The following is a 22,914-nucleotide window of genomic DNA, read 5'->3' as shown; positions in this document are numbered from 1 at the left end:
GAAGTTTACATGTTCTCCCCGTGACTGCGTGGGTTCCCTCCGGGTACTCCGGCTTCCTCCCACTTCCAAAGACATGCACCTGGGGATAGGTTGATTGGCAACACTAAATTGTGTGAATGTGAGTGTGAATGTTGTCTGTCTATATGTGTTGGCCCTGCAATGAGGTGAGCGACTTGTCCAGGGTGTACGCCGCCTTCCGCCCGATTGTAGCTGAGATAGGCACCAGCGCCCCCCGCGACCCCAAAGGGAATAAGCGGTAGAAAAATGGATGGATGGATGGATGGATGGCTCGATACCAACATACCGAGTAGTCAGAAAGCCTGCTGGATGATTCACTGAGTTAGAGGTGATCTTTTGTCTTGAACATGCAATTCACAGCTGCCTGACAAAGGATGATGGGTATATTGGATCAAAACAAGGACTTGAATGATTCACAGCTTCCTTACTCCAGTATCCCCAGAGGGCCTCACACATATTCACACACGCTTAAAATAAACACAGTCTCTCAACGCGTGTGACTGACAGGAAGACGGTACCGCACATAAACTGTGCTGCATTGATTTCCATCCGAGAAGGTCATCGCCTCGTCACACACGATCTTTGGCATAACTTCCACCTTTGTCACCTGGCAACGTCAACACACGAGCTGAATGTGTCGAGCGAGCTCAGCAGCAGCTAGCATACAAGCCCGGAAAGTAAACACTTGACTTATACTGGTGAAAATATGGTAAAACAGACAATTCAGATATTTGCTCGTATAAAGCCCACTCAGAAAGACACCTCGGTAAGTTGGCACCTACTCTTCTTACAGCGTTGACCCTGCGTTAATGTAAACACGCTTATTGTACATAACATACTTATTGTTATTTCCACACCTTCAATCTTATCAGTCCCAATAAGTCAAAATATCTCCGGTGAAATAAGATGACTAAATTGATAATACGAATTATGAAACGTCATACACGTACTAATTGACACATATGACATCAGTTTGGCAGCACGGTGGTGAGGGGTTAGTGCGTGTGCCTCACAATACGGTCGTGGGTTCGATCCTGGGCTCAGGGTCTTTCTGTGTGGAGTTTGCATGTTCTCCCCGTGACTAAATTGGCCCAAGTGTCAATCAACCAATCAATCAATCAATCAATCAATTAATGTTTACTTCTATAGCCCTAAATCATGAGTGTCTCAAATGGCTGCACAAGCCACATCGACATCCTCGGCTCAGATCCCACATCAGGGCAAGAAAAAAACTCAACCCAATGAAATACCAATGAGAAAGCTTGGAAGGGACCGCAGATGTGGGGTACCCCACACCCCTGGGCGACCGGTGCAATGGACGTCGAGTGGATCTCGCATAATATTGTGAGAGTCTAGTCCAGGGGTAGGGAACCTATGGCTCTAGAGCCAGACGTGGCTCTTTTGATGACCGTATCTGGCTCTCAGATACATCTTAGCTGACATTGCTTAACATGATACGTAATGAATACTTCCGCTGGTAATCACAGTGTTAAAAATAACGTTCAAAATATAAAACATTCTCATGGATTTTAATCCATCCGTCTGTTTTGCTAACGCAACTGTTCAAGAAGTCGCATTAATGGTAAGAAGTATTTTATTTATAATCAGTGAGCTTCCGAATAACAATGTTTTTAAAAAGAATAACAGACTTATTATGTGAAGATCTGTCACTTAATTTCTGTTTGTGCTTCATTGTTTTGTATTTATTTCCCATCATTGCTTTTATTTTGTTTCCATTTCCTGCTTGTCCCACTTCTTTGCTCTGTTTTTCCCTCGCCTGCTGTTGATTGGCATCTGGTCCATACCTGCTGCTAATCAGCATGTTTCTATTTATGCTTGTCTCACGTGCTCCTCAGGGCTCGAAGATTGACTATTGTTTAGAACTGTACATGCAAGACTGCTTCATTTTCCTCTGTTGATGATATTAAAATCATCTTACCTGCTCTCGTCGCCACTACTGCTGCCATGCGAGTTTGTGACATTACACTCTATAAATGTTGGTCTTACTTAAAAATGCAGACATTTAGTTGTATTCAGTATTAAAATATATTACATGGTTCTCACGTAAATACATTTTAATATATTTGGCTTAAATGGCTCTCTCAGCCAAAAAGGTTCCCGACCCTTGGTCTAGTCCATAATGGATCTAACATAATAGTGGGAGTCCAGTCCATAGTGGGGCCAACAGGAGACCATCCCAAGTGGAGACAGGTCAGAAGCGCAGAGACGTCCCCAACAGATGCACAGACGAGTGGTCCACCCTGGGTCCCGACCCTGGACAACCTATACTTCATCCATGGCCACCGAACCTGTCGAAAAAGTATCCATTATACTTACATCAACCATAAAAAATATAAATGGTCAAAAGTTAACTTAAAGTTAATTTGTACTTCTTAACAATGTCATACTAATAACCGTAATAAAATAATAACGTTTTTGTCACATACTTTATTGTGAGTGCCTGTCTCTGATCTTTTTTCTTCTGAGAGCTACTTTTACAAAATGAGTTTCTTATTTTTGTAACATTTATTTCTATAGCTTATTCCTACCCAAATAAATGGTATAAGCTTGTTTTGCCAGAACATTAACAGTATGTTGGTATCCGCAACATACATTTTGTATTAAAAAAATCCACAGTAAAAATGTTGTTCATCAACTATGTGCATCTTGTATTAATTCCAGTGCACATATTTTCTCAAGCCACTTTGACAAAAACAAATGATTTTGTCAAACATGTAAATGGTACTTTAATCAGGAAGCAGATCTGCAGATCAGTGCAGTCATTGTCTTTGCGCTATATTGTGGTAATTTGCAATTAAACGGAGGCATAATGACTACATTTGAACATGTATACCTACACTAAGAGTTTGAGCAAATATGGCGACCTACTTAAAATTACCTTGCAAGCTACTGGTAGCTCACATACCCTTGCTGTATAACCTCTTGAGAACTAGGGTCCTCTGCAGAGTTACACATAAAAAATAGCCCTGTTATGTTAAACTAAAATGTATACTGTAGAGGACGCTAGTTCTCAAGAGGGTAAGTCAACTAATGTTTACCAAGTTCAACTGCCACTGGGGTTTGTTCACATGTAAACAAGGCCAGCTTGCATTAATCATACCCCTGGCAATGCATTCACTTATTCCTGAAATCTAGTTTGTCTGCACACTCTTCCTGTTGGGAGCAGTAATCAAATCACACAAATGGTTTCTATGGCAGCTTAGCTTGCACTGACAGTACCTACCACAATGAAATGACCACAGCCACATCGATAGGGCTTTTTGAGATTCTGTACAAGAAGACGAGAAAACAAGGGTGGCCAGGGTGACAAGGAAAACAATCCAGTTATTAGTGTGGCCTCTTTTGCCCTTCTGAATCCCTAAGGTTTGTAATTTCATCAGTCTCTATTGGAGACATATGCCAGCACATATGTCAGATATCAAAAACAAAGGGTGGGGGTGTTCACATTGACCTGGACGACCTCACTTTAAATGCCATCCACTGCTTGAACTCTGTCTACATTGGTTGATTTTGCCATAGTTTTTTTTTTGTGACCCCTGAGGCATGGCTTTGGCCTTAGTAGGCACAACGTCTCAATACTATATATACTACTACAGTATGATTCCTTGTTCATTTATATAGCATTCCACATAATATTTTCTAATTCCAGTTTCTCTTTTTGGAGGAGACAGTGCCCCACACCACAAGAAGCTAAATTTACAGTATACTGCATGGGAATTGTCTGGTGTGTTTTAGCGTTTAACTTATACTTGTCTTCAGCACCTCTGCCTTATTTGACTAAATGTACAGTATGTTAAAAAAACCAAGTTTGTGTTTACAAAATAATCTATAGAGTAGAAGAACAGACATTTGTTTTTCAGGTGGTAGAGTGGCTAAGGTTTGTGTTGGACTAACTCTGCGGTTGTCTCTGGCTCCCTTAGGTGTACTCTGTCAACAGTAAAGAGCAGGCGAGCGCTTCTTTGGAGTTTTTGGTGCCAAAGGACACGGCTGAAGGTTTTGTTAACAACAAGAAGGAGTGCTTCAAATTCAGGTGCTTTTTCTCAGAAATCAGTTTACTTATGGAAGACGCTCTACTTGGATGTATTATGCTGATTAATAGATGAATACATATAGCTAATAATTTTAGTGTAAGATAATGAAAACGAGAAAGAAGCTGAAAATACTAATTGGTTATGCATTGATGCTTTTTTGTGGACCAAATCAGACTTTTTAACTTGGGTACACTAAGGGCCTGACTAACTAAGGTTTGCGTGTATTAAAACGTGCAAACTTAATAGCGCACGCATAGTTGATTTCCTGAGCTCGTGTGCAGAGGTTTGCATCTCCTAAATAGGAAAAATAGAGATTGCAATCCATTTAGTGAGTCTGTCTTCATGTATATGGAGAATATATGATATCAGAATGCCCACAATACTAGGAGGAGGAGATCCAAATAAAATTATTTTGCGCTCGCGCTGTGATTTATCAAGACAGACTGTTCTGCAGCCGCCGTTTTGCATCTATATCTAATATGTTTAAAAAAGAATCCTCGCTCCTCCGTGTGTGTGTCGAAATATTTTAACTGTCAGAAATAAAAATATTAGATATATTGTATATTCAGCATTTTTTTAACTTCTAGATTACCTTAAGGGGCTTAATGAAACACATGTAATTGATGTTTTCTGGTGTCTGCTTGAAGGCTCTAATTTGGCATTAGTTGTATTTGTAAAGGAGATGTTTTATTATATATATTTTTGGTAAAAGTACATTAGCAATTAATGATACATCTCTTAATGCATTCTCGCATACATTTCTGGATCAATACACGTGCATCAACACCGGCACCTCCCAGAGCGAACCTTCCGCTTGCTAAAAAGTTTGGTTCGCACTTCTACGGTATATTTCCCAGAAATGATGTTGCGTGCTACATATTCCACAACGTAAAGAAAAAGCACACGTATGTATACATAAAAATTTATACATTTTGTAGTTTTTTCCTGAAACTCCCAGTTGTCCATTCAGTGATTAATACATTGAGCTTCACTGTTACTGTGTTCAATGATTATTATACTAATGTTATATCATGGTGGCATTACCACATATAACAATAATTATAATAATAATTACACTATAACAAAAATTTGTAGCAACAATGTCAGAAGAATGAACAATACCAACAATGGCAATAGACAATATAGCAATCAATGATGGTAAGGAAACATTGAGCACATTTTAACACTATTAGACAGAGTACAACAGCAACTCAAATGAAGGAACTTCATCTCTATATTTTAACCAAACCTGATATTTTTTCTACCGCTTATTCCTGATATTTTTATATAACAGTTTAAATCGATGAATAGTTTGGCATTGCTTGTGTTGTTAGTCCTATTTGGTCCAAAGTTTTACTCTGCATACAGACACACAAAAACATTTACGAGTGGTTTGAGCTCTCGGCAATGAAACATATCCAAAACCTCTCAAGTTATGAGCCCGCACTGGTGTTATAAAAAAACCGTTGTAGGTTAGTAGGTAATAATTTCTGAAATGTTTCATATACGATTCTTGATGTATTATATTTAAAAGGATCATCACATTTTTGTCACTTTGATTGCATAAACAGATTATGAGTATGTTCTAAAATAACAACATACACATAACATATTGTTGTTGTTATATACCAATTAATATAGCATATTTTTACAAAATGCATCTAAAATAGAAAAGCTCAGATGAACTTTATACCACATTTTCATGATTTTTCAGGCTTTTTAGTTATTTTAATGCTGGTGCAAATCTTTGGTCCATGTTGTATTCTTATTTGAACTGAAGTGGACTGACCTGGGGTGTCATCAATAAAACTTTGTGGAATCCTCACTTGAGTGTCCGGACGCCAAGAACCCTAAATCTGCGTACGCACAAAAATATTCAGACTTGCAGAACACAGTAGGCAACAAAAGCTTGATAGATGAGGCCCATGAACGGAAATAATCCTTTTAAAAAAAACAAAAACAAATATATATATATATATATATATATATATATATATATAATTTTTATTAAGCAGAATTATCCATCCATCCATTTTTCTACCGCTTATTCCCATCGGGGGCGCGGGGGGCGCTGAAGCCTATCTCAGCTAGAATCGGGCGGAAGGCGGAGTACACCCTGGACAAGTCGCTATCTCATCGCAGTAAATTACTTGCTTGCCTAATTTAAATTAACCTTAAAAAATACCCCAAAATGAATACACAAATGCAAAATTATTGTCAAAAGATTTTTTAAATATTTTTCTTGAATTACCTTAATTTATTTGCTCAAGACTTAGTTACAGTATTATATAAAATCCCGTCGGGATGTATTTTAAAGTGAAATTTGACAGTGAGCACACCAGTCGGCATCTCCTCATTCATTTTTGCACATTTGCATCACTGACTGTATAGCAGCCCACGCCTATTTTCAGGTATCCAAATGCGATCATGCAAATGAGCATGTGCGGTCAAAATGTATTGCATGATTAATCTGTGCTTATGTATGATTAGTTCAATTTTTTGTGATTAATCGCACGAGTTGATTTTGACGCTCCAACACAACACTTTGCTTACAAATATTTATTATATTTTGGCCAAAGTTAAATGTTAGCAATAGTGTCCCCTCCATCCATCAATTTGATGTATAATGCCTATCCAGGTTTCTCGAAACAATACATAAAAGTAAGATATGTTGCTCGCAAGGTTGCATATAAGATGCGGGAATAATACATCCACCAAATCTGTCATTGCCAGGGCCAGAACATCTGCTTGTGAAAGCTGCAGTCTTATATACCCTCTGGGCAGGGCTCCTGCCACGCTTCTAAAGCCCTAAATTCACAGTTAGGTAGTCAGACAGTAGTGGACATGGCGAGTCTTTGCAAACCACAGAGTCTTATAATATCATGCGGAGGTTCCCCTTTGCCCTTGTATAAATACAATTTCCACATTTAACAACCCTCCTGGGTGGATTCCACTCGCTTCCCTCTCATCATTTTTGTGGGTTAAAACAGGATTTAACTTCTTTAGCAAATATAATGACTTCTTAATCCTTTTTTAAAATTAAATACTAAACAATATTTAAACAGTAAAAGGGCTTTGGTAAACGGCATTGTGTGGCCTACTTTGATTGTTAGATTTTGTTTGAGTAGTAAACACACTTGAATAGCAATGTTTCAATTTCTTCCCACTTTTGTTCAGGTTCCAAAAAGTATTTGATCAGGCAACCAAACAAGAAAATATATTTGAAGACATCGCCAAACCCGTCACAGACAGGTAAAGTCATCATGACACTGTTACTTCAAAGTTTAAACCATCAGAGCTCCATGTTTTATTTGAGTGTTTTTCACATTTAATCAACAAATGATAAAATGCACAAGACTTTACCTTGTGGGCCGCTATGCTTATCCAGGCGAAAGTCCAGCCATGTACGTAACTTCATCCAGCTCTGCTAACGGGAAGCCAGATAGGCTCAGCCTTTTTTAAGATCCAAATGGGGGGTGCCTGATTTTTGGTGTACTTGACATACTTAAACCACTAAGTGGGCTCAGCTGGCAGGCGAGATGGAAAGTTAATCCATTGTGACTGTCAGAACTTTAACAAGTCACAGCAGAAGGACACTATGAGCTGTTCTGCTTGCTCATTTAGTGCTTTTGTTTAAAGAGACATGCCACGGCCAGACACACCTGTTAACAAGATAAATTAAGAGTTTAAAACAATTACAGTAAATAGTTACATTCACGAATTTGCCTAAATGCATATTGACAAGCTACACAACTTCTGTAAACACCTGGAGATCTTTGCCAAGTCACATCAGCCCCATTAATACAAGAGTGAAGCATTCAGAGAAAACAAGACCATACCTACGGTGAAACATGAATGAGACTTGGTTATGTTTTAAGGTTGCTTCACTGCATCTAACACAGGGTGTGTTTGTTCTCTGCAGTGTGTGATGAATACTCAACACTATCAAAGCATTCTCGAACAAAATGTGTTGTTGCACAGCATCACAAAGCTTGGTTTCTGTAGCAGGTCATGGGTCCTCTTACAAGCTAATGACCCAAAACAGACAAGTAAGACATGGGGCGAAACATTGGACTGTTCTGACGTGGCCTTCTTTGAATCTTGATTTAAATCCAACCAAACATCTGATTAACTGGTCTATCACAATTGACCGGTTGATCTTTAAGATTTTTCCCATAGAGCCCAACAATACTAGAAAAAATAAATGCATTTTCAAATCAGTGTCCTCCCCACCTGCTCCTGTGTTGAGACTCATTGTACGCTTCACTAGCTTCCCCTGCAAACTTGCGTAGCGTTGCGTACACCTAAAAATGGATCCCAAGGGCTGAGATTGGTTACTTCAAACATATTATTTTCTGTGTGTACAACATGTTGAGAAGGCGGACACTATGCTCTTGTTACTGCAAAAACACTCACTCTTTCTTTAATTACCGTTGTTCGCTCTTGAAGCTACCAAGCTTAAAGGGAAATTTCACTTTTTTTTAATTTTTCCTATAATTCACAATCCTTATTAACACATATGTCTTTCTTCTTTAGTGGAATCTAACTTGTAATTTAAACGTAAGTAAAAGTATGCTTACAATGAAACCTATTTCAATGGCATCTATTCAGACCATAAAACCCACTGAAGAAACACCAAAAAGCGCGAACAATGTAGGGTTTGGCAATATGGCAATACAATTAACATGATTATTTTTTTCATATCAACCGATTTCGATTAATAATACGTTTTTTTAGATTTTTAATAAAGGCGGATGGTCCTGTTCAGGCTTACACAGAGTGCCGTTGCATTCCTACTGTTTACGACTGCATTATCTTGTAACAGACATTTTTAAGGTAATATATGCTAACCGTTGACAACTGTCATTTTGTTCATGTCTTTGATTGCGTTTAAAGGAGGTGCAGCAGTACAGGTAACTCTCGCTACAATCTGTACTTTGGTTTTCGGGCCACGGTTTTACATCTTTTTCAGTATGTTTTGTAGGGGTAAAAAGAACAATATTTTGTCTTCTCAAAGTTCTTTTGGTATTTACTTGTCATTACAAATGTCATTATGCAGTAAACGAAGTATATCATTGGTGTAGTAAATACTGTAAAACTTTTATTTCAATTTAAGATTTACTAAACAACACTTTCAAATGTTCAATTACTATTTGTCTTCATTAATTACTTGCATACATCCATGCTTCTCACCAGTGGTTTGGCAAACAAGTGGTGATCTAGATTGAGGAGTTTTTAAAAACTCAAACACTTAAGCTTATATTTGATTACAATATATTATTATGATGTTTGAATTTGAGGTACTGTAAAATAATTTGAGGCAACACATAAAACATGTTTAATGATTATTTCAGGAACAAAATGCTTTTATCCACAAACTCAAAAATTATTTGAACAAAAAGTGCTTGCAGTGTTTTTTTAGTACATGTAATATCTGAGGAATTGAACCAGGGCAAGCACAAACAAAAAGTCTGATTAAAAAATATTTAGACATAAACATTTATTTTTCTGATTAGATTAGTAGATGTCACAGTCAGGACCAATACAGTAGTTCAGTCAGTAAGACAATTATTTGATGACTGCGTGTCCGCATTTAGGGCAGAATTACTGGTGCAATGCAGTGAAGCTAAAGCGTGTCACTGAATTTGCTTTTCCTTCTCAAAGTTCTGTTTTAACTTCCATGCTGATGTTGGATACATATTTTTTAATTGTATTCTTCTGGTCTAAACTTCCAATTGTGTAAGGGCAGAAAGCCACATTGCTGAATCGAGATTAATTACGTTGTGACGAGTCTGACTTTCACAACGGTGGCCTCCTGAGTTGGTGAGCGTTGCTTGCAACGTGACACCAAGGATGCAGAGAATGGCAGGTAGAATGCAGGTAAAATTATATGCATTGGCAACAGGGAGGTGCAAAGTAAACCGACTAACAAGTACAATCATCCATCACAGAAAGACGGACCCAGGTGGAACTGAATAAAACTAATTAATGAGAATCAGGTGTGCTAGCAGGACATAGAACAGAAAATAAAGTTGCTTCAAAACACAACCCAAACAGGAAATACCGACAAAACAAGAGCACCAAGACAGGAAGAGATACAAAAACACGGGAAGTAGGTACGAGGAAATAAGAGCACTGGGCAGGAATTAAAACGCCAAACACAGAGTACTTGAGTACCTCTGTGCGAATGAATGAATTAATATATGTATGTGTATATATGTATGTATAATTGTGTGTATGTGAGCAGGTATGTGCATTTGTATGCACAATAAATTTGTCTCTCAGTGTGTGTGGGAGCCAAAGTACGGCCCCAGCCACCTAGAATGCCCAACTCAAAATAGCAGGTGCGGCGTCGAGGGAACAATGGACCACTAGCCCCATGCAGCCAGGCTGGCAAGCGACAGGAACTCTTGGTCCGGGCCTACCATGCCGCCCGTTAGGGCCAGCAGCAGGCCATAGACAGATGCGCCCAATTGAGGGCAAGGCATGGGAGAAGCAGGGGACAGCCAACCCGCAATCCAGCAAGAGACCACACCCCACGCGGGCAGAAAGTAAGTGGGCAGGTCCGGCCGCGCACCTCCCTCCCCCAAGGACAACCCTGACAAGCCTAAACCTAGACGACTGCGCGACACCAGGTGAGAAGGATGGCGCAGCATTCCGCAAGGGCAGGCCCGGGCCAACACACGACAAGCCAACCAACATGACAACAAACAAGAACAAAGTAGGCAAATTCGCCAGCCCCGAAAACCACCACGTGCATGCGCTGCCACAAGTCACAACATCGGCCACCCCCCTGCACCGGACCCAGCACCCATGGGCGCCCAAACCACGAACAAACGGCAGCAAGAACAACAGCTGCAATAACCCAGACAACCAAAACCACTTGATCAAATCAAAGCGATCGAAATAATGCGACACTCCAACAGGATCATTGAGACCAGTCGCCAGTCAGCCCAACGGCAACATGCAAACAAGAGAGATTAGCACCTTCCCCACCAAAAGACTCTTCTCCCCAACCCAAACCCGCACAAACACACGTCTGCCCAAACAATCGAGACATATCGCCCACACCAGACAAGAAGGCTGCACTGCCACCGCATCAAGTCACCGACACAGACCCCACAGGGCAAGGCTAGGCCAGACGAGCACGAACCCCGGCCCGCAGGAAGCGAAATTCGCGTGACACCACACAAAATGAAATACGTCAATAAATTAAATTTGAAAAAAATAAAAATAAATAAAAACCCTGCACCCTCAGCGAGGTCTCTGCCCGGGAATGGCAGGCCACCAGACTGCATTCCCCGCAATGGAGGCAATGAGGGGCGATCGACATTCCTGAACCCCAACCCACCCGAACTGAACTGGAATTAGTTCACCAGGTTGGGTATTGGGTTGTCTTCACTTTTCAACAATTTAGCAAACCTAGCAGCAATACCTTTGTTGCGGCACCTGGTAAACATCAGGGTAGTCATAATCAGTCTCAAACAACTACAAAGATGTAAGGGGCTATATGAAACTTTACTATAGGCGAGCATTCATAGAACAAGGTTCCCAATTTGTTTTTTAGTGTCATTGTGTATTTGTGAAGCATGTCTGGTAACAGTCTGATTTGGATTTTGCAATAAAACAAAGCAAATGTTCTGCACTTTGAGTGTGACTACCATTAAACTTACTGTTTCAAACATGTGTACAGTGGCCAACTTGTAGACCTCTTATCTCTTATTAACGTAAAGACTCGTTTAGTTTGGTAATGTTTCAGGCTTTGGCCAACAGTTCGATTAAGTAGTGCACACATTTCAGCTGTGGGAAACTCAAACCGGACAAGGGAGTTCGAAAAAAACAAAAAAAAACGGCTAAAATCCATGTAATGGATTTTAAACAAAAAACTGGTTGAGTTTGATACAGATTTACATTGCTGTGAAACCTGTACGACAAAACAAAAGAAATGCAGGGGTGTTGAACATGCTAACACTACTGAAAAGGGTAAACCATTTAGTGGATAGTGTGTGGCCAATTTTTAGGAAAGCTGAGGTGTAAACAGGACTGTACATTGGAAAAAGCCCAATCTTCAAAGATACATTCTAAGCCGCATCATTAGCAGTGACATTGAACAAAGGACTGTGCCTTTGTGTATTCCGCTGGTTGTCAATTCAGGCAGTGGATCATGCAAGATTCAAATACACAAATGTCACACAAACCAACTACCATTTCTGTAAGTGTTTGACATTTTTTTTATAAACTGTAGATGTCATTCAGATGCACCTTCAGTTTTTTCCCCCCTTAAAACACCTACATACTATTGGTTTTCCATTATTCCCCATTCAGAGTAAAACCAAATTAGCACCAGTTTAGTGGGTCTTGAAATTTTTCCCAATTACATTTAAAGACATTCTTATTTTAACGGCAGGTGTCTGTGTCCTATAAGCATATCCACTTATAGTACATCTATCTTTTCCAGCAAATTTATATTATCACATTCATTACACTCAGATTGCTGGTATCCAACTTGGCCTGTTGCATTAAATCAAATATGCATTAGTATAACATGGTGATGTCATAGAGGTTGGAAATGACCAAAAACTATGTAGAATTTATATAAATGTAAATATTTTTGTAAATGGCCAAAATAAATCATTGTAATATCTGACAAGCACAAACTGTTTGAGGCAAAAGGTTATTTTGTAATATTTTTTCATGAACTAGTTGGTTTATGAGATTGGACTGACCAATTTTTATGAGACTTTAAAACCAGGGTCATTTATTTAAACAGCTGCAGTTTAAAAAGTGTACTCCGTGTTGAAGCTGGTACCCACTTTGTAATACGTATTATTGCCCCCCTACAGGACTGGAGTGAAACAATACATTACAGTTACAATATGGTACATCACATATTGTCATAAGCTGAAGGAGCCATGCCAATTAATGTACTTGCTAACCTGAAAACCTTACAATCACTGCACACAACTGTGGAAATTACTATTAGAACTGGGGCTAGCATTAGCAATTCATAATAATCTAGGACTGTTTCACAAATATTTTGCATCCACAATTCACCTGTCATTGCAAATATTTTGCATCCACAATTCACCTGTCATTGCAATATGCAATTTATATCCTGTTCATTTCACTGGTGTTGGATTTCACAACTTTGACATGTTTTATGCATCTTTGCAGTGTATTGGCGGGCTACAATGGCACCATCTTTGCCTATGGCCAGACAGGTACTGGGAAGACTTTCACCATCACAGGAGGGGCAGAGCGCTTCTGTGATCGTGGCATTATTCCTCGTACACTTACATACCTCTACGAGCGCTTCAGTCAGGCAAGAGCACTTTCATCACTTATGTGATCACAACAGAATTTACTGTCTTTTTAAAATAAATACTGTACTTGCTGACTATGTCAGTATTTCAATATTATAGCCTTGGACAATTGGATGTACTTTGACTCCCGCACACATTGGGAGACAAAAATAAATTGTACATACAAATACTCACATACAAACAAGTATACATACATATATACAAACGTGCTGTATATATATATGTATATATATATAATTTTTAAAAAAATGTATTAATACATACGCGCACACATTGATATTCACCTGCATACATAGGTACCTACGCTCCCACATACATCCACAAATACAGTACATACAGTACATACACACTCTATGTACATGCATCCACATACACATTCACTATACAAACATACATTTAAACATACTGTACCTATACAAGCACACATGCATACATACATACATACATACATAGTCATGCATATAATCTTTTTTCATCAAATATATATCAACGTAGTTCCCCTAGGGGAAACTGGGTAAAACACGGCACACTAACAAAGCTTAACCTATTGTTACTATAACAATCTACAAGGTTAATACAGTTCGCTTCTCTTTCTTCCCCTTAATGTATCTGCTTTTTTTTGTATTTCACATTATCATTACATATATGTATTGTTGCATTTGAAACAATTGTATTGTTGATTATAGAGGTAATTATTGTTATTATTTATTATCAATAGTGCTATTTCTATTGGTATTCATATTGCTCCATTGGTAGTGTAATAATGTTCATTGTCATTTCTGTGTTGTTAATATTTACTCCACTTACTGCTTCTTTGCTATTACTTATCGTATCATATTTGTACATATCGTATTTGCTGATAATGTTCTGTTGTTGTTGTGGTTTTTATTGTTATTGTTGTGTTTGTTGTTGTTGTCTCTCTATCTTATCCCCTTCTTGTCTCTGCAATTTCCCCCTCTGCCTTCCTTTTTTTCTTTTTCTATCCCCTCCTGCTCCGGTCCGGCTGCGCCCAAAAATAATGTAAATCTTTTTAATCAAGTCAGATACAAAAATGTCAAAGAGAGAAGAATCGCAAACTTCTCTTTCGTAAATTGAATATGTATAGCAAACATGGGCATCTACATCAACAATATGATTTGCCTGAGTAGCTGGACAGAACAAAAAAATGCCAGTTCTCTACTGGTTGCGCTATTGGCACAATCACCAAATGTTCCAATATTTTTATTCTAATCTAAACAATGCTTTTTGATACAATGTGGCCAGTGTAACCGATCAAACAGAGTAATTTCAGCACCTTACTCACCGCTATACAAATGATCTTAGATAGAATTTCGAAGAGGCAACGTGGTGGGACTCACATAGGTATTGTTCAACATTGTTTATAACTTCTCGAAGACGATCTGGGTTCCCTGTTCTCTATTGTATACTTGTGTTCTGCATTTGCTGTGATGGAAGCATTTTTTCTGTCTATAATGTTCAAAGTCAATAACCAAGTTCAGAGCAACGGTTAATTTGTCTAGCTCGTGATTGTCGGCAATTGTAAGCCGTTAAATGCTTCTGTGAGACAGTATTCAAGCAATTGGTGTCAGTAAATCCTGTAATCTGTAATTATGGTCAACATTTTTGTTCAAGAAAAGTGCTAAACTAGTATAAACTGGTACATATCTTATTTTAGTCCGTTCTCACAGTAAGTGACTTTACATCACATGATAACACTAAACTTTTCACCTTAGTTCACCCATTCATCAGTTTTTAATTTTGTTTGTATATTCTGCTCAACAGGACAACAATACTGTGTATACAACACACATCTCCTATCTGGAGATTTACAATGAAATGGGTTATGACCTTTTGGATCCCAGACAAGAAGCATCTCGATTGGAAGACCTACCGTGAGTGTGCTTTTCTGGACTCCGTATGACTACAGATATCCATTTTATGCTATTACAGTGTATGGGTTGCCCTTTACAGTCTGTTCATGCTCTTGAAGGCAAGTAAAGAAAACTTTAAGAAAAATCTAGGTCTTGGTGTTACTCTGTTAAAGTCATAAATTCATTTTTGAGCTCAGATAAAGAGATTTAGTATGGAAAGTTTTGTTCTAAGAGTTAGAATAGAATAGAATAGAATAGAGTTTTATTGTCATTGTTGCAATGAACAGGTTCAAAGAACAACGAAATTGGAGCAGCTCCTCCTAAGGTGCATATACAATATGGTAGTATAAATTTAAAAAAATAAATAAAATAAATAAATAAATAAAAAATAAATTAAAAAAAAAAGATAGAGATGACAGATGTATCTATGTATACATACATAAAACATTATTTCACATTGTAGTCCAAAAAAATAGAAAAACATTTAAACATTACACATGAGGACATGATGGACATATGGACACTCAGTGCCTGTTTAGTGCTACTATGGCTCTTGGGTAAAAGCTATTTTTTAGTCTATTGGTGCTCGCTTTTAGCACCCTGTAGCGTCTGCCTGAGGGTAGCAGTTCCAGGTGGCTGTGCCCGGGGTGGAATGGGTCTTTCAGGATGCTCTGTGCTTTCCTGAGACAGCGGGAGCTGTACAGGTCAGCCAGGGAGGGGAGGGGGCATCCGATTAACTTCTGGGCGGTCTTTATGACTCTCTGGAGCGCCGTTCTCTCTGCGGCCGTGCAGCTGCTGAACCACACGCAGATGCAGTAGGTCAGGATGCTCTCAATGGAGCACCGGTAGAAGGACACCAGCAGTTCCTGTGAGAGGTGGTTGTTCCTGAGTATTCTCAGGAAGTGCAGTCTCTGGTGTGCCTTCTTGATGGTAGCCGTGGTGTTGGTTCTCCAGGATAGGTCGTTGGCCAGGTGGACTCCCAGGGAGCGGAAGTCGGAGACCCTCTCCACACAGTCACCACTGATGATCAGGGGCAGGATGTCCGTTTTTTTCCTCCTGAAGTCTATGACCAGCTCCTTGGTCTTGGAGGTGTTCAGGGCCAGGTTGTTGACTTTGCACCAATCCGACAGCTTCTCCACCTCATCCCGATATGCAGCCTCGTCTCCCTCCGAGATGAGCCCCACTACGGTGGTGTCATCCGCAAATTTGATGATGGAGTTGCTGGAGTGGGCAGGTGTGCAGTCGTATGTGTAGATGGAGTAGAGAAGGGGGCTCAGCATGCAGCCTTGTGGAGAGCCGGTACTGAGGTGCAGGCTTGATGACATGTGGCGACCCAACTGCACCCTCTGGGGGCGGTTGGATAAGAAGTCCTTAATCCACATGCAGATGGAGTTCGAGAGACCCAGGTCTGACAGTTTGGACACCAGTCTATCAGGAATAATGGTGTTAAATGCCGAGCTATAATCCACAAAAAGCAGCCGCACGTAGCTTCCCCCCGTCTCCAGGTGACCCAGGGAGGAGTGTAGGGCTGTGGCGATGGCGTCCTCTGTGGACCTGTTGGCTCTGTAAGCAAACTGGTGTGGGTCGAGCTCGGGAGGGAGGACTGAGGTGATATGGGTCCGTACCAGTTTCTCGAAGCACTTCATAGCTATAGGTGTAAGTGCAACTGGACGGTAGTCATTCAGACATCTGACAGAGTTCTTCTTCGGCACCGGGATTATTGTGGAAGTCTTCAGGCATGATGGGATGACGGCCTGGGAGAGGGACTGGGTGAAGATCTTCGTAAATACTCCGGCCAGCTGGTCTGCACAGTCTCTTAGTACCTGTCCCGGGACTCCATCCGGGCCCGTAGCCTTCCTCGGGTTCACTGCCTTCAGCGTGCGTCTCACCTCATGCTCCTCCAGTATAAGGGTGCAGCTGCTGTGGGTGTTGGGTGGAACTGTTGTGACGGCTGCAGGTGTTTTTCTCTCAAATCGGGCGAAGAAGCTGTTTAACTCCCCCGCTCGAGAGGCGTCGCCGTCAGCCGAAGGGTTACTGGGTCTGAAGTTGGTCATGTCTTTTATTCCTTTCCATACCTCCTTGGTGTTGTTGCTCTGCAGGTGGGCTTCCATTTTCCTCCTATGTTCGGCTTTTGCCTCTCTTCAGATTGGCTCTGGCAGCACTGTAGAGTGCCAGGTCCTGCGCTTTGAAGGCACTGTCTCTCTCTTTGAGTAAGCCCTGGACTGTTTTTGTCATCCAGGGCTTCCTGTTGGATTAGACTCGGATGTACCCCAGGACTGCTTCTGTGTACTGCTCCAAGTCTGGGTTTTCAAAAACTGACCAGTCTGTTGTATCAAAGCAGTCCTGCAGCTGTTCCATGGCTCCCTCCGGCCATGTTTTGACCGTTTTGGTTGTGATAGGAGCACTTTTTCTTATTGGTGTGTAAGCTGGCAAAAGGAGCAGGGATATGTGGTCAGACTTGCCTAATTGGGGAAGTAGTTTGGCTCTATATCCTTTTTTTATGTTGGAATAGACTTTGTCCAGTGTGTTAGCTCCCCTCGTAGCACACTTCACATGCTGGTGAAGTTTGGGGAGCACTTTTTTCAGGTCGACATGATTAAAGTCCCCCGCTATGATGTGGATGCCGTCGGGATATTTGTTCTGTTGTGCACTGATTGTATCGTGCAACAGAGCTAGCGCCGTGCTAGCGTTAGCATCGGGAGCTATATACACGTTTGTGATCAGGACAGCAGAGTGCTCCCTGGCTAGATGGAAGGGTCGGCATTTAACTGTAAAATATTCCAGATCTTGGGAACAGTGGCTGTTAACTACCTTTGAATCAGAAGTCCACTTGTTGTTTAGGTAGGTTAGCAGTCCACCCCCACGCCGCTTGCCGGAAGACACTGCGTTTCTGTCCTGTCTGTGTGCTGTGTGACCGGTTATCTCCATGCTAGCGTCGGGTATTGAGGACGTTAGCCAGGTTTCCGTAAACAATAGGGCGCAGCTGTCCATCACAGTGTTTTGTGCTACACGGAGCCTCACCTCGTCCATCTTGTCCTCTTCACCATGAGGAGCGAGCGACCTCGCATTAGCCAGGAATAGACTTGGTATCGGTGGTCTGTTTGGGTTCATTTTTAGTCTGGCTAACACGCCGCCCCTTCGGCCACGGCGTCTTCGCCTCCGCCTCCTCCTCGCCGGGCACAGTAGCCATGGAGCTCCAGGGCTACGTGCTAACTCCTCTGGGATGTTGTGTCGGCTTGTAAAATCCACCGAAATAGTCTGCTCAGACCGCAATCCAATCTCCAACAAATCGTTTCGGCTGTACATAACCTTCGCCCAGCAAGTTGCTGACTGGGCTAGTAATAAACTATATAAAAACAATAAAAACAATGCACCTAAGGGGAGAGCCTGAAACGTCGCGTCCATGCGCGCCGCCATTTACAGAGAGTAACAAAGAGTTACAAAGTTATTATAGTTCAATAGGTATATGTTTAATGCTAAATAGATAAATTGTCATTAGATGTGACTTTTTGTATCAAGCATGTGTTGGTGTAACTGAGCTTTATTCCTACACCATTATTTATTTGCCTGGAACCTACAGTGTGGGTAAATATGGGGACTGTAATATTTACCACCCCACTACAAACTGCCAACATGCATAATAAAACCATTGAATAGTGATGAATGTGGTCTAACTGGTGCTAGATCCGGCCACGGGAGCGAAGAAAAAGGATCATGTTGTTATGTCCTCAGTTTCACCTATATGCTTATTTAGGTGTCTTAATTTAATAATAATCAGGCAACACGTTTTAACTCAATGCCTCGGATCACTCCCGTTTATTAACAACCTCGAGAGTTCAACTCTCCCCCGCTCTCCTGACGTCACACACTGAACACAGGCTACGGTGGCTCGAACATGACAAAACAGTACATGACATCCCTCCTTTCCTTAGAAATAAACTTCAGGTTATTTTCAATTGTCAACTATAAACATTAGGGAGTATTCAAAACATTTCTTATTAAACACATACTCAAATATTCTGAATGTCTTCTCTGTATTGTCAACCATGCATCAATTCAATTTCAGTCAAGAAATATATCATACTGTTAACTTGCTTTGACCTTACTTTGAAGTTGTTAATTACACATTACAACATCACACAATATTGTCACTAAACTTGACTCAAACATTTCTCCCTTTTCTTTTTTTTTTTAAATGTTACTACTACATCACCAGACCGTAACAAGATAAAAGTCTATGTCATCACATAGTCTGCCAGCTTCTGTGGCAACCGTATCTTCCTCGAAGGCCTTTGTGTGTCTTGGGTGTCATGGCTGGTGATACTCTGTTCTGCGCGTTGAGCAGGTTGTGTCTCTCTGTTTATTGTGGAGTCCTCAACGTCCTGGGATGCATCCATTCTGGTGGGTGTATCATGAGAGTTGTTGTATCGTTTCACAAATGTTGTATTCCTTGTGTATCTGGCTCCTGTTGGAGATTCAACAACTACTTGGTTTCCTGATTTGCTCACCACCTTATGTGGCGTTGTGTGGAAAGGTGTGGTAAGTTTATCAGTCTTTTCTTGTCTCACCAGGACAGTGTCACCAACATTGACGTCGGAATATCTGGCTCCACGGCGTTCGTCTGCATAGATCTTGGATTGTCCTTTTTGTTCTGCGTCTCTGTCTCTGACTTCCAGATCAGCGTGTCCTGCTGCTGTGATGCTTGGCAACTTCCCTCTCATTTTTCGGTTGAAAAGCAACTCAGCGGGGCTCTTCCCCGTTGTTGTGTGATCGATGCTCCGGTATACTGTGACATATTTTCTGAGTTCTCGCCTCCAATCAAGTCCATCTGAAACAGCGATGCGAATCCTCTTCATCAGCGAAGCATTTTGACGTTCCACCTCACCGTTTGCTTGCGCCCATCGTGGCGTTGTTTTTAAGTGCTTAATGCCGTTGGTGTCACAGTACTCACTGAATTCCTCCGATTTAAACTGAGGGCCCTGATCTGACCTCAACGTGATGGGCAGTCCATGTCGACCAAAAATCGTCTCAAGACTATCTATCACCTTTGATGTAGTTGTGGATTTTAACACATCATATTCATAATAACGGCTGTAGTAATCAACTACAACTAGAATTGATTCAGCTGTCGGTAGGGGTCCGAGTAGGTCGATTGCAACATCTTGCCAAGGCCCCTCCGGTAACTGTGTGGGTCTCAAAGGTTCTGCTGCATCTGGGCGAGCAACAATTTGGCAACCATGGCATGATTTACAATGTCTCTCCGCTGCTTTGTCCATAGCTGGCCACCAGACTTTGCTCCTGAGGTGCTGTTTGGTACCAACAACTCCCAAGTGTCCTTCATGAGCTAGTGAGAGAGCGCGTGCCCGCAGTGCTTGTGGTAGCACGATACGTGTCCCGCGTAGAACCAGTTGTCCTATCACACATAACTCACTAGCAACAAGAGCATATGCTGTGCACTTTTCAAAGTGTCCACTAGTGATGGCTTTACGCACCTCACACAGCTCTTCATCATGGGCTGACGCTTCCTCAACCTCACGGGTTGTCAGTGCGCTGGGTGTCGCGCTCACTGCCACAAATCTCACATATTCATCTGATCCGTGTGCATGTTTCTGTTTCAGTACGCTGTTTCCTAGTAGACGTGATAACGGGTCTGCTATGTTCTTTTTCCCCGAGATATGTATTACTTTAAAATCATAGGGCTGTAGCCTTAGAACCCATCGCTCTATACGAGCACATGGTTTTGAACGTGGATTATAGATAGATTCTAAAGGTTTATGGTCTGTAACCAGATCAAACTGTCTACCATATACGTATGGGTGTAACCTCTCACAGGCCCATACAAGAGCTAGGGCCTCTTTTTCTGTCTGAGAATACCTACGTTCGCAATCAGTTAGACCTCGACTGACGTAACATATGGGAACATTCTCTCCCTTCTGGCTCTGTATTAACACTGCTCCTAGCCCCACTGGACTAGCATCTGCGATGATCTTGGTTGGTGCATCTTTTTTAAAGTAAGCAAGTGTCCCTGCTTTGGCTAAGCCCTCTTTCAGCGCCTCAAACGCTTTTTTCTGTTCGGGACCAAATTCAAAAGTAGTGTCTTGTCTTGTCAGACGTCGCAGTGGCTCTGACAATGTTGCAAATTGTGGAATAAATCTGCTGCTGTAACTCACAAGTCCAAGGAAGCTTCTCACTTCTGATGCATTTTCCGGCTCTCTTGCCTCGCTCACAGCTCTCACTCTCTCCTCTGTTGGACCGATTCCCTTTTCAGACAGCAGAATTCCCATGAAGATCAGCCGATCCATGTTGAACTGACACTTGTCAGAATTCAATGTTAGTCCATATTCCTCCAGTCTTCTCAAAACTGCATGTAGTCGCTCGTTGTGCGTTACTTCATCCTTCGCGTGAACTATGACATCGTCCGAGATGTTCTCCACCCCTTCTATACCAGCAAGTGCGGCAGCAATTTCATGTTGGTACTGTTCGCTGGCTGAAGACACGCCGAAAATAAGTCTTTTGTATCTGTAGACTCCATTGTGGATGGCGAATGTGGTAATACCACGTGATTCTGGGGTCAATTCGAGTTGGTGGTAGCCCCACTTTAAGTCCAGTTTGCTGAACACCACTGATCCATTCATTCCCTGTAGTAGTTCATCCACTGTTGGAATAGGGTATCTCTCTCTGATGATTGCAAGGTTTGCCTGTCGCATATCTAGACACAGTCTGATTTCAGAGTTTGCCTTGGGTACGATGACCACTGGGTTTACCCATGGTGTTGGTCCATCGACCGGTTCTATAATGTCTAGATCTAAGAGTTCTTTCATTTTAGCCTCCACAGGTGCCCGTAAGTTAAAGGGTATACGCCTGAGTGGCTGTGCTACTGGTGTCACCTCTGGGTCTATGTGTAGTTTTATCTGTTTTGTTTTCAGCTTTCCTACCCCCTGAAATACAATCGGGTATTGGTGCTGAAGGGACTGTTTCAGGTCTGTGACTGCTGATATGTTGGCCCCTATTTTCAGTATACCTAGTTTCATGGCTAATTCTTTTCCAAGTAGAGGTTCCCCATTGCCTCTGATTACTATGAACTCTGCTTGTTCACTACGCTCTCCTATTTTTACTTGGCATGTGAACGCCCCTTTAATAGGTAAAGGTTGGTTAGATGAGTAAGAGAATAGTTTTCTCTCTGATTTTGGGATATAAGAGTGACATTTTATTTTCTCTGCTTTTAATCCCTGCCATGTCTTTTCATCTATCACATTACATGTAGCTCCAGAATCAATAAGCATCTTCAAGCTAACTCCTCCCACATTCATGTTAAGCCTCTCTGACCTGTTAGTGTCATTTAGCATAAAAGCATAATCATGTTGCTCTGTCTCTATGTTATGCACTTTTTCTTTTCCCGTTGCACCTTTTGTTTTGCATTGTTTGGCAAAATGGTCTTTACCGTTACATTTGCGGCATGTTTGACCGCGTGCGGGACATTTAGGATCCCTCCCAAAGTGATCAGCATGTCCGCACCGGTAGCAAGTTTTGTCTGTTTTCTCTCTGTCCATGTCAAATTTTCCTTGTCCTTTCTTCTGATATTTCCCTCCTTTCTGTGTGACGCGGTTCACAGACGCCTCTACTCTCTCACCTTTTCCAGACATTTCCGCC

The 22,914-nt window shown here is 41.3% G+C and overlaps 1 protein-coding gene and 1 long non-coding RNA gene across 6 annotated transcripts in view; one reads left to right on the top strand and one right to left on the bottom strand.

Moving 5' to 3' along the window:
• Nucleotides 1–515: 515 nt before the first annotated feature.
• The window catches only part of kif6 (kinesin family member 6), a 116,859-nt gene continuing 94,460 nt past the window's right edge, over nt 516–22,914 (top strand). Inside the window, exons 1-5 of one of the 5 annotated variants that reach the window (XM_061895679.1) lie at nt 516–784; nt 3,960–4,069; nt 7,248–7,322; nt 13,245–13,392; nt 15,176–15,285. In XM_061895679.1, the coding sequence (XP_061751663.1) occupies nt 725–784; nt 3,960–4,069; nt 7,248–7,322; nt 13,245–13,392; nt 15,176–15,285 (503 nt within the window). In that variant the 5' untranslated portion in view covers nt 516–724. The remainder of the gene's footprint in view (nt 785–3,959; nt 4,070–7,247; nt 7,323–13,244; nt 13,393–15,175; nt 15,286–22,914) is intronic. The other 4 variants (XR_009806192.1, XR_009806191.1, XM_061895676.1 and 1 more) reach the window with 4 other exon arrangements.
• LOC133549843 (uncharacterized) lies at nt 2,076–7,572 on the bottom strand. The gene is made up of 2 exons (XR_009806193.1): nt 7,434–7,572; nt 2,076–2,327 (listed from the first exon to the last, which is right to left on the bottom strand). It is a non-coding gene; the product is annotated as an uncharacterized LOC133549843 (long non-coding RNA).

Source organism: Nerophis ophidion, linkage group LG03 (genome assembly GCF_033978795.1).
Source record: "Nerophis ophidion isolate RoL-2023_Sa linkage group LG03, RoL_Noph_v1.0, whole genome shotgun sequence".
NCBI classification, from domain to species: Eukaryota; Metazoa; Chordata; class Actinopteri; order Syngnathiformes; family Syngnathidae; genus Nerophis; species Nerophis ophidion.
Note: the sequence above shows the minus strand (reverse complement) of the source record. Positions and strands in the feature narration are given on the sequence as shown.